The sequence below is a fragment of the Ursus americanus genome, chromosome 32 (assembly GCF_024610735.1).
Source record: "Ursus americanus isolate L20-20 chromosome 32, mUrsAme1.1.p, whole genome shotgun sequence".
In the NCBI taxonomy this organism is placed as follows: domain Eukaryota; kingdom Metazoa; phylum Chordata; class Mammalia; order Carnivora; family Ursidae; genus Ursus; species Ursus americanus.
In genome coordinates, this window is record NC_142158.1 from 391,078 (window position 1) to 404,047 (window position 12,970).

At 39.2% G+C, this 12,970-nt stretch overlaps 1 protein-coding gene across 1 annotated transcript; it reads left to right on the forward strand.

Annotated features, from left to right (window-relative positions):
* The first annotated feature begins 11,443 nt into the window (after nt 1–11,443).
* On the forward strand, nt 11,444–12,388 carry LOC123796452 (olfactory receptor 2B11-like). The gene has a single exon (XM_045803933.2). It carries the CDS (start codon nt 11,444–11,446, stop codon nt 12,386–12,388), a length of 945 nt encoding a protein of 314 aa, XP_045659889.2.
* The last annotated feature ends 582 nt before the right edge of the window (nt 12,389–12,970 follow it).

The following is a 12,970-nucleotide window of genomic DNA, read 5'->3' on the forward strand; positions in this document are numbered from 1 at the left end:
ACACTCCATTGTGATGAGAGTCTTCTGAGCCTCTATCCAGCTGATTTTCCTATTTTCCAGGTTCTTAGGATTTCACAGAATTCTACAAACACTTACAAACATCTTCCTCTTTTCAGGAAGCAATACTGAGACCGTAATATATCTAAATTAAAAACTTCTTTGTTTTTCAGAAGTTCACTCAATGGACTTTGTTCTTTGAAGACACTTGGATGATTACCTTCCTATTTATATATTATTTGTTCTAGTACCAACCATCTTGCCTACCATCTTAGTTTGGGATTTCCGCATCTTTAGCATTTTTCGAAGATATTTATTTATTTATTTAAGAGAGAGAGCGAGAGAGAACACCAGCCCAGAGGAGGAGCAGAGGGAGAAGCGGACTCCCCACTGAGCAGGGAGCCTGATGTGGGGTTCAATCCTGGGACTAAGATCTTGACTGGAGCCAAAGGCAGATGCTTAACCCATTGAGCCACCCAGGCATCTCCCACATCTTTATCACTAAATAGCCCATGATCTCAAGGCAAAAAATTCCCATCAGCACCCAAGCCTCCAGTCACTTGACCCTCACACCCCTTGATAAATGCATCATGTGCTCCTCCCAGAGCTGCTTGAAACATGTAGTGTCTGCCTGCAACCTAGCAGGCTTAAACTAGTTAGGTGTGCGCATGTCATATTAGAGACTTGGAATGTCAGCTAAGTTTCATTTATTGCCCTATGTTCAATTCATCCTTTTATTACCCATGGATAGCATTTCTCCTTTTTTCTTCTTTTGGAAAATCCTTATTTGTCTCAAGTTCTGCCCCAAACATGCAGGACCTCCTCTAAATTAGATAGCTGTAGATCAGAAGAAAAGTAGTCAATAGTTCCCCTACTGAAGTAATACTTAGTTTCTAGAGGAAATGACCCTTAAACTCAGACATTTAAACGACTATTTGCAGTTAGCCATGTAAGGATATAGATGAGGCAACATTCAGACAACAGAGAAAGGATTACAAAACAAAGCTTTTAGTATTACTATTATATTTAATATTTTCATGTTAAATTACAAGGAGTTTAATATGATTACAATATAAAGAACAAAACCCACACAACATGAGGCTGGAGATGTCAACTGAGAAGTATGGCTGTATCCAGTTAGGAAAGCAGAACAATTTCAGCATAGAAGGTGGCAGCATCAGCAAAAAGTAGCGAAAAACCTAAGTACAGAATATGGTTCTTATATAATTTTCATGTGTTTACTAAATATGATATTTCGAATAAAAGGGAAAAGGAACAACTTTTAAAATATGGTACTTAAAAAGTTGTTTTTCTCAGAAAAATTAGTAAGAAATTTAAGATGCACAACAAATGAAAACCTCTATATGCCTCATACAGATGACTTTTTAGAATTGTCTTCTCTTGTTGAGTATATGGTAAGCATTTCAAACCCAATAGATTCAAGTCAAGCACCTGCTCTTCCTTCGTGATACAAACCCTCCTCTAAAGCTCCCTATTTTAATGAAGGCACTCACCTGTTGTTTATGTGTGCAGACCAGAAACAATGAACCATATCTTACACCATTACCTCCATAGCTTTCCGTATAAAAACCATCACCAAGACATAACAATCATTTATCTCTTTGGTACCTCCCACCTCTCCATTGTTTCCTTCTTCACACTCCTAGTACCACCATCCTTTAACTAGATCTGCTGATTACCCAATCTACCCATATGCACTCCTCTTCATGCTCTGCAATACACTTTAGAAAATATAGCCACCAATAGGGCAAGAGGGTTCCCTTTTCTCCATATCTTCGCCAACACCTGTTGTTTTTTGTGTTGTTGGTTTTAGCTATTCTCACAGGGATGTGGTGATACCTCATTGTAGGTTTTTTTTTTGTTTGTTTGCTTTTGTTTTGTTTTCAAGATTGTATTTAAATTCAAGTTAGCTAACATATAGTGTATGATTAGTGCTGGGGATAGAATTTAGTGAATCAGTTGCATACAACACCCAGTGCTCATAACATCAAGTGCCCTCCTTAATGCCCATCACCAAGTACCCCACCCCCCCCCACTTCCTCTACAGCAACCCTTAGATTGTTCCCTATAGTTAAGACTGTCTTATGGTTTGCTTCCTTTTCTGATTTTATCTTATTTTATTTTTCCTTTCCTTCCCCTATGTTCATCTGTTTTGTTTCTTAAATTCCACATGTGAGTGAAATCACATGATATTTATCTTTTTCTGACTAACTTATTTCATGTAGCGTAATACCCTTTGGTTCCAGCCACGTCATTGCAAATGGCAAGATTTCAATTTTTTGATGGCTGAGTAATATTCCATTGTATATATACATATACATCACCCCTTCCTTTCTAAAATTTTGAAACCCTTATTTTTTTATTGTTATGTTAGTCACCATACAGTACTTCATTAGTTTTTTTTTAATTTATTACTATATGTTAGTCACCATACAGTACATCATTAGTTTTATGTAGTGTTCCATGATTCACTGTTTGCGTATAACACCCAGTGTTCCATGCAGTACGTGCCCTCCTTAATACCCTTCACTGGGCTAGCCCATACCCCACCCCTTCCCCTCTAAAATCCTCAGATTGTTTCCCGGAGTCCATAGTCTCTTGTGGTTCATTTCCCCATCTGTTTACCCCCCCTTCATTTTTCCCTTCCTTCTCCTACTGATCTCCCTGCTATTCCTTATGTTCCACAAATGAGTGAAACCATATGATAATTGTCTTTCTTTGCTTGACATATTTCACTTAGCATAATCCCCTCCAGTTCCATCTGTGTCAATGCAAATGTTGGGTATTCATCCTTTGTGATGGCTGAGTAATATTCCATTGTATATATGAACCACATCTTCTTTATCCATTCATCTGTTGAAGGGTATCTTGGCTCCTTCCACAGTTTGGCTATTGTGGACACTGCTGCTATGAACATTGGGGTGCATGTGCCCCTTCTTTTCACTACATCTGTATCTTTGGGGTAAATATTCAGTAGTATAATTGCTGGGTCTAGGGTAGCCCTATTTTTAACTTCTTGAGGAACTGCCATACTGTTTTCCAGAGTGGCTGTACCAGCTTACATTCCTACCAACAGTGTAAGAGGGTTCCCCTTTCTCCACATCTTTGCCAACAATAGTTCCATGTCTTGTTAATTATACCCATTCTAACTGGTGTAAGGTGGTATCTCATTGTGGTTTTGATTTGGATTTCCCTGACGCCAAGCGATGTTGAACATTTTTAATGTGTCTTTTAGCCATTTGTATGTCTTCTTTGGAGAAGGTCTGTTCATGTCTTCTGCCTAATTCTTGTCTGGATTATTTGTTTTTTGGGTGTTGACTTTGAGAAGTTATTTATAGATCTTGGATACCAGCTCTTTATCTGATATGTCATTTGTGAATATCTTCTCCCATTCCGTGGGTTGCCTCTTAGTTTTGTTGACTGTTTCCCTTGCTAGTGCAGAAGCTTTTTTTTTTTTTCACTTTATTTTTTTTATTATAATAATATTTTTTTATTATATTATGTTAGTCACCATACAGTACATCCCTGGTTTTTGATGTAAAGTTCGATGATTCATTAGTTGCGTATAACACCCAGTGCACCATGCAATACGTGCCCTCCTTACTACCCATCATCAGCCTATCCCATTCCCCCACCCTCTCCCCTCTGAAGCCCTCAGTTTGTTTCTCAGAGTCCATAGTCTCTCATGCTTTTTATCTTGATGAGGTCCCAGATGTTCATTTTTGCTTTTGTTTCCCTTGCCTTTAGAGATGTGTCTTGAAAGAGGTTGCTGTGGACAATTTTGAAGAGGTTACTGCCTATGTTCTCCTCTAGGATTTGGATGGATTCCCATCTCATGTTGTTTTCTTTCATTCGTTTTGAGTTATCTTTGTATATGGTGTAAGAGAATGGCCTAGTTTCATTCTTTGCATGTGGTTGTCCAGTTTTCCTAGCACCATTTACTGAAGGGATGTCTTTTTTTCCATTGGATATTTTTCCCTACTTTGTCGAAGATTATTTGACCATAGAGTTGAGGATCCATTCTGGAAACTGTATTTTGTTCCATTGATCTATGTGTTTGTTTTTGTGCCAATGCTATGCTGTCTTGGTGATCACAGCTTTGTAATACAGTATGAAATCAGGCAATGTGATGTCCCCAGCTTTGGTTTTCTTTTTCAACATTTCCTTGGCAATTTGGGGTCTTTTCTGGTTCCACACATATTTTAGGATTGTTTGTTCCAGATCTTTGAAAAATTCCAATGGCATTTTAATGGGGATGGTGTTGAAAGTGTAGATTGCTCTGGGCAGCATAGACATTTTAACAATGTTTATTCTCTCAATATATGAGCATGGAAGGTTTTTCCATCTCTTTGTGTCTTCCTCAATTTCCTTCATAAGTGTTCTGTAGTTTCTAGAGTATAGATCCTTTACCTTTTTGGTTACGTTTATTCCTAGTTATCTTATGGTTTTTGGTGTTATTGTAAATGGAATCGATTCCTTATTTCTCTTTCTTCAGTCACATTGTCAGTGTATAGAAATGCAAGTGATTTCTGTGCATTGATTTTGTGTCCTGCCACGTGGCTGAGTTGCTGTATGAGTTCTAGTAATTTGGGTGTGGAGTCTTTTGGGTTTTCCATATAAAGTATCATGTCATCTCTGAAGAGGAGTAGTTTGACTTCTTTTTTGCCAATTTGAATACCTTTTGTTTCTTTTTGTTGTCTGATTGCTGAGGCTAGGACTTCTAGTACTATGTTGAACAATAGTGTTAAGATTAGGCATCCTTGTATTCCTGATCTTAAGTTAAAGGCTCTCAACTTTTTCCCATTGAGAATGATATTTGCTGTGGGTTTTTCATAGATGGCTTTTATAAAATTGAGGAATGTATGCTGTATTCCTACACTCTGAAGAGTTTTAATCAGGAAAGGATGCTCTATTTTGTCAAATGCTTTTTTTGCATCGAGCGGACCATACGATTCTTGTCTCTTCTCCCTTTAATGTGTTCTATCAAACTGATTGATTTGTGAATGTTGAACCACCCTTGTATACCAGGATGAATCCTACCTGGTAGTGATGGATAATCCTTTTAATGTACTGTTGGATCTTATTGGCTAGGATCTTGTTGACAATTTTGGCATCCATGTTCATCAGGGATATCGGACTGTAATTCTCCTTTCTGATTGGGGTCTTTGCCTGGATTGGGATCAAGGTAATGCTGGCCTTATAGAATGAGTTTGGAAGTTTTCCTTCTGTTTCTATATTTTGAAACAGCTTCAGGAGAATAGGTATTATTTCTTCTTTAAATGTTTGGTAGAATTCCCCAGGGAACCCATCAGGCCCTGGAGTCTTGTTTTTTGGGAGGATTTTGATCACTGTTTCAATTTCGTTACTGGTTATTGGTCTATTCAGGTTGTCAATTTCTTCTTGCTTCAGTCTTGGTAGTTTATAGGTTTCCAGGAAGGCATCCATTTCTTCCAGGTAGCTTAACTTATTGGCATAAAATTGTTGATAATAATTTCTAATAATTGCTTCCATTTCCTTGGTGTTAGTTGTGATCTCTCCCCTTTCATTTATAATTTTATTAATTTGGGTCCTCTCTCTTTTCTTTTGATAAGTCTGGTTTATCAATCTTATTAATCTTATTAATTCTTTCAAAGTGATTTATCAATCTTATTAATTCTTTCAAAGTATCTGCTTCTAGTTTCGTTGATCTGCTGTACTGTTTCTGGTTCCTAATTCATTGATCTCTTCTCTAATCTTTATTATTTCTCTTCTCCTGCATGGCTTAGGGTTTATTTATTGTTCTTTCTCCAGTTCTTTAAGGTGTAAAGTTTATTTGGGAATTTTCTATTTTTTTTAAGCGAGGCTTGGATGGCTATATATTTCTCCCTTAGGACTGCCTTTGCAATGTCCCATAGGTTTTTGGACCAATGTGTTTCATTCTCATTGGTTTCCATGAATTGTTTAAGTCCTTCTTTGATTTCCTGGTTGACCCAAACATTCTTAAGCAGGATGGTCTTTAGCTTCCAAGTGTTCCAATCCCTTCCAAATTGTTTTTTGTGATTGAGTTCCAGTTTCAAAGCATCGTGGCTTCAGAGTATTCAGGGAATAATCTCAATCTTTTGGTATTGGTTGAGACCAGATTTGTGACCCAGTATGTGGTTTATTCTGGAGAAGGTTCCATGTGCATTTGGGAAGAGTATTTTGTTGTTTTAGGGTGGAATGTTCTGTATATATATATGAGGTCCATCTGGTCCTGTGTGTCATTTAAAGCACTTGTTTCTTTGTTGATTTTCTGCTTAGATGATCTGTCTATTGCTGAGAGTGGAGTGTTGAGGTCTGCTACTATTAACGTATTATTATCAATATGTCTCTTTATTCTGGTTAACAGCTGGCTTATGTAGTTGGCTGCTCCCATGTTGAGGGCATAGATATTTACAATTGTTATATCCTGTTGTTGGATAGACCCTTTAAGAATGATATAGTGTCCTTCTGTATCTCTTACTACAGTCTTTAGTTTAAAATCTAAATTGTCTATCATGAGAATTGCTACCCCAGCTTTCTTTTGAGGTCCATTGGCATGAAAAATGGCTCTCCATCCCCTCACTTTCAGTCTGGATGTATCTTTAGTTCAAAATGAGTCTCTTGTAGACAGCACATGGGTGGGTCCTGTTTTTTTATCCAATCTGCAACCTTGTGCCGTTTCATGGGAGCATTTAGGCCATTCACGATGAGAGTGATTATTGAAAGATATGATTTTATTGTCATCATGTTGCCTGTAAAGTCCTTGTTTCTATAGATTGTCTCTGTAAATTTCTGTTCTGTATCACTCTTGGGGTCTTTCTTCTTTTATAGAGCCCCCCTTAATATTTCTTGCAGGGCTGGCTTGGTGATCACAAAGTGGTTCAGTTTCTGCCGGTCTTAGAAGCTCCTTGTCTCTTCATCTATTCTCAATGACAGCCTTGCTGGATACAATATCATTGACTGCACGTTCTTCTCATTTAGTACCCTGAATATGTCTTGCCAGCCTTTTCTGGCTTGTCAGGTCTCTGTGCCAGATATGACATCATTCTGATGTTCCTCCCTCTGTATGTAAGAAATCTCTTCCCCCTCATCTCTTTCAAGATTGTTTCTTTGGGTGGCTCAGTTGGTTAAGCATCTGCCTTCAGCTCAGGTCATGATCCCATGGTCCTGGGATCAAGCCCCACATCAGGCTTCCTACTCAGTGGGGAGCCTGCTTCTCCCTCTCCCTCTGCCTGCTGCTCCCCTGCTTGTACTCTCTCTCTCTCTGTGTCAAATAAATAAATAAAATCTTAAAAAAAAAGATTGTTTCCTTGGATTTAAGATTTGCAAAATGTACTATTATATGTCGTGGCGTTGATCTGTTCTCATTGATCTTAGTAGGGGTCCTCTCTGCCTCTTGGACATGAATGCTTGTTTCCTTCCCCAGATTAGGGAAGTTCTCAGCTACAATCTGCTCAAATATTCCTTCTAGTCGTCTCACTCTCTCCACCCTTCTCAGGGATTCCAATAATTCTGATATTGGAATGTTTCATTGAGTCATTAATCTCTCTCAGTTTGATCCCTTGGGTGTAATCTGTTTTTCTCATGCTGCCTCAGTTTCCTTCTTTTCTATCATCTCATCCTCTAACTCGCTAATTCATTCTTCTGCCTCATTTACTCTGGCAGTCAGAACATCCAATTTAGACTGCATTTCATGTATAGCATTTTTAAGTTTGGCCTGATTGGATATCATTTCTGCCCTTAGAGATTCTATATTGTCATTAATATTTTTCTCAAGCCTAGATCTCGCCTTGATAATTGTTACTCTGCAATCCATTTCTGACATCTTGGTTTTATCCATATCCATTAGTTCTGTGGCAGATGCCACAGTCTCTGCTTCTTTTCTTTGTTTTGGGGTTCCTCCTCTTAGTCATTCTGTTGAGGGGTGGTGGAGGGAATGTACAGAGTCCAAATTATTGACCAAAACCCAAGCACGATGTATATGTTTTATAGGGACCTTAGGGTTGTGGGTCTCTTGTTCTTCAAGCCTGTCTTCTGTGGGAGGGGCCTGCCTCTCTGTTATTCAGGCAACCCTTTTAGGTAGAGTTGTCCTGCCCCTGGGGGGTGAGATATGGGCTCAGTAAAAACCGTATTTGGGGGCTTTTGTTCTCTGGCGGCTTTCCCTGGCAACTTTCTGCAGCTCTTCTGAGAGTCAGAGCAGAAGTGACCATATCCAAACCTCTGTCTCAGAACAGAGAGATCGCAGTCTGCTCTTCACTGAGCAGCATTGTCCACAATAGCCAAAATATGGAAGGAGCCCAGATATCCATCCACAAATAAATGGATAAAGAAGAGGTGATATAGATATAAATATAGATAGATATAGTGGAATATTACTCAGCCATCAAAAAAATGAAATCTTAGGGCACCAGGGTGGCTCAGTTGGTTTAAGCATCTGCTTTTGGCTCAGGTCATGGTCTCAAGTTCCTGGGATCAGGCCCTGCATCAGGCTCCCTGCTCAGTGGGGAGTCTACTTCTCTCTCTCCTTCTGCCCCTCCCCCATGCTCATGCTCTCTCTCTCTCTAATGAATAAATAAAATCTTTTAAAAAATGAAATATTATCATTTGCAACAACATGGATGGAACTAAAGGGTATTTTGCTAAACAAAATAAGTCAGTCAGACAAAAACAAATACCATTTGATTTCACTCATATGTGGAATTTAAGAAACAAAACAGAAGATCATAGGGGAAGGGAAGGAAAAATAAAATAAGATGAAAACTGAGAAGGAGGCAAACCATAAGAGATGCTGAACTCTAGGAAACAAACAGGATTGCTGGAGGGGAGGTGGGTGTGGGATGGGGTAGCTGGGTGATGGGCATTAAGGAGGGCAGGTGATGTGATGAGCACTGGGTGTCATACACAACTGATGAATCACTAAATTGTACCTCTGAAACCAATAAAAAAAGAACAAACCTATCATTTCTTTTTTGCAATATAAGTTTCATTAAACTAAATTTTATCTGTCATAGTTCACTGTTATATTTTGAAGCATCTAGACAAGTGACTGACATATGTCAGCACTCAACCGTTATTTACTGATTGAATGAATGAATAAATAAATAAATAAAAGAATGCATATCAATTTTCTTGACCTAATGATACTATGCCTAAGCCAAATGAGGAAATATTTAATATAGTCAATGTTAGGTCAGGTAAAAAGTACATACTGTTCTAGGCTATTGTGGGAGAAATATTTGAAGACAAAAGCCTTTAGATTCATTAAAAAGCATAGTGGAAGGTGACCGTCACATCTTTCTCTGTGTAGAACTAGGAATATTCCATTTTTCTATAGCAGTTTTCAAGCAACAATAGCCTGTGGAAAATATAAAAAAAGAAAATTCTATCTTGACACCAAAAGCAATTGTCTTAAATTTCCCCTGATGTCCAAGGAAGTTTTCTATGCAATTGTTGAGGTAGATGAGTTTTCTAGGATTCTTTTAGTCCTGAGTCCATGTCTCACAGCAAGGAAAATACCAAAATTTATCTTTCCACTTTATTGAGGCAAGAAGTAAGTTAGAAGGTAGCATTCCCACAAGAGAATGTCTATAGCATTTCTTGCTACGAAACGTCCCCTGAGGTTCATTATCTGTATGAAGAAAATATCCCGCAGCTTTATATACAGAGAGAGAGCCCTTCCTTAGCAAATATGACTTCAGAGAAAAATTGCTTCCACATCTAAATATATTTGGGATTCTTCAAATCAAATAAATGAATAATATTATGGAACTAAGATATGATGAGGTGAAGCCACTGAATGCAGAAAGAATATTCAATCCTTATCTCTAATTAAAGCTTAATACCGTTGGAAAGACAAGGTCAATGTCAATTTTGCAAGAACAAGGATCATGACCATTGAATACCTGCAATGACTTAAGGTAGATGTTGTATGTGGATGGGGGTGATCTGTTTAGCTTCACTGATTTTAACTTTTTGCAGCTCAATGCGTGTTGTTGCGTTGAAAAGTTGTATACTAAAAGAAATTTGGAAATAAATTGACACCTTTAATAATGCAACATCATTATAACTTAAACATTAAGATATGATTCCTTTAATGAAAAATACTGTATGGTCACTGTTTGCATTAGTGGGTATTTCTGTGAGTTAAAATATATGTGAACTGGCATAAAAAGCTTAACATCATGGACACTGGATTCAAGCCACATGATCAGAGAGTTTTGGGGAATGAAAGGGAAGAAAATGAAATCCTTCTGAGGCTTCTGACAGGGGTAAGTACGTTGTGAGTATTTGGGTGCAACTGGGACAAGGATTAATGAGCTGACGTGGACTCGTAATCACCACTGGGCACCACACTTCATAAAGGTAACTACCCGCCCATTAAGTATTTCACTTAATGAAGCATAGTCACACATAGTTAATTAATTAATTCTCACAAGACACAGGTGGTAAGGAAGCGATGCAGGAAAGGTCTATGTGTTAACTATCGGCAGTCTACTGGACCAGGTTCTCTGATTTCATATCTTCTCTTCCACTACAACAGTGTTTCTAGCCTTCTCGCCACTGCTGATAGCAAGGTATACATTTTACATCATAACCCAAGTCACACACGTACAGACACTCACAAGTGCAAAGGAAACAAACAGCAAATCCGTAAAGAACCATGTAACTGTGGGGCTTGCGATAGATTGCAACTCCTGATGTAACAAGTACTAACACACACCACATCATTCTTTAAGCACTGATGTCGTGAAAGTCCCGTATCGCCAGGCTGTGCTGTCAGTGACTCTTTGCCTTGTTCCTCAAGTACTGAACATGTGGCAAGGAATCATCTCCTTTCAGCTGCATGTTTCCTGTTATGCCAAAAGTTTATGCTGCAAAAGTCATTTTAGGATTTGAGGCGTGGGCCCAAGGAACAGCACTATGTCTTGTTTCTGTGCATTCAGACTGACCCAGCTGGAGCTCAGAAAGTCCTGAACTTACCGAAACCAAGTCATGAATTCAAACAGAGTGGCCCAGGACCAGCAGGCGGTGGATGGAAGCAATGAAGCCAGGCAGTAAGTTGGCATGGCTGGTTCCTGGGAACCACTCCTTTGTTCTATGCTAGTCTCTGATATAAGAGCAATGCTGACTTTCCCCTTCCCTAATCACTTTTCTATAAACGTTTGTTCTATTGCATTTCTTAGGCAAAATATAGAGATCTGTTGGCCTTTCTTTCAGATGTGCTACAAAATAATCATGTTTGACATTTAGACTCCTACTTTTTCGTGAGTATAAGTATTAGATCACTTCACTGGAGTGACACCACAGAGAAACTCCCTGCATAATTTACTGTACTTAAATGAATAAACTGACCATCAGGAAAATCCAGTGCCGAAATACAAGCCCTCACTTTGACTTGAATCCACCAACAAGAGGAATGACGGTCATGAATCTGGACAATGCCAGTACTCCAAAGGTCTTCATCCTCTTGGGTTTCTCTGACCACCCCTGGTTAGAAATGCCACTCTTCATAATGGTGTTTGTGGCTTACATCTGCACGCTAGTGGGAAACATCTCGATTATCGTGGTGTCCAGGGTAGACCGTCATCTTGACAGCCCTATGTACTTTTTCCTTTCCAACCTCTCCTTCCTGGACCTGTGTTTTACCACAACCACCATCCCTCAACTGCTGCTGAATCTCTGGGGACCAGATAAGTCCATCAGTTACGGAGGCTGTGTGGCCCAGCTCTATATGTTTCACTTCCTGGGGGCCACGGAATGCATCCTCTTGGCAGTCATGTCCTTGGATCGGTTCGTGGCCATCTGCAAGCCCTTGAGGTACCAGGCTATCATGGATCAGCGACTCTGTGTCTCCCTAGTGGCTGTGTCATGGATAAGTGGTTTGGCTAACTCCTTGCTTCAGTCGTCCCTCACTGTCCAGCTGCCGCTTTGTGGTAACAACAAGGTGGATGACTTCTTGTGTGAGATTCCAGTGATGATCAAGATGTCCTGTGTCGACACCACTTTCAATGTAACTATCCTCTCTCTTGTAGGGACGTTCTTTACCCTGGTTCCCTTGTCTCTTATCCTTGTCTCCTATGGGTTCATTGTAGCCACAGTGGTCAGAATTCGGTCATCAACAGGAAAGAAGAAGGCCTTTAACACCTGCGGCTCTCACGTAATTGTGGTCTCTCTCTTCTATGGGCCAGTAATATGCATGTATGTGCAACCTTCTGGTACTAATTCTCAGGAAAAGGACAAACTCATGGCCCTGTTCTACAGTCTGCTGACTCCTATGCTTAACCCTTTCATCTATACTTTGAGGAACAAGGACATGAAAGGGGCAATAAGGAGGCTTCTCCTCCCATTGAACCATCAGGGAAGAGCATAAACACAGCTATTATATACTCTGCACTCTCCATTAAGACTCCAAAGAGCCTCAGCTCTAAATTACCTCTGGATTTAGCCCTCTTCCAAAATGGTTAGCATCCTTCAGTCATTATCTGATCTACACAGACATATATTCACCACAGTGCTATGATTTATTGGCCCTCATTTTGCAATGGGAACTTTAATCCCCACTTGCCTGCAATTTGCATGAGAGTGGATCCCTGTCATTAAGTCCTCTAAGCCCATTGGGAGATTCCGCTGTAGGGATCTGAGAAGTAAGCAACAAATGAATGCTCACTGACTGACCGAGTTATCATCAATCAAACAAACGAAACCCATGTTTACATTCATAAAAATGTAATTTTATAAAAATAACACAAGCAATATGGACTATACCTTCATGCTATTATAGATGTGATATTACGGGTATGATTTGCTAATCAGCTTTTTTAGTTTAATTTTTTATTGAAGTATAGTTGATACGCAATGTTACATTAGTTTCAGGTGTACAACATAGTGATTCAACAATCATACACCTTATGAAATGCTCACCATGGTAAGTGGAGTCACCATCTGTCAGCAT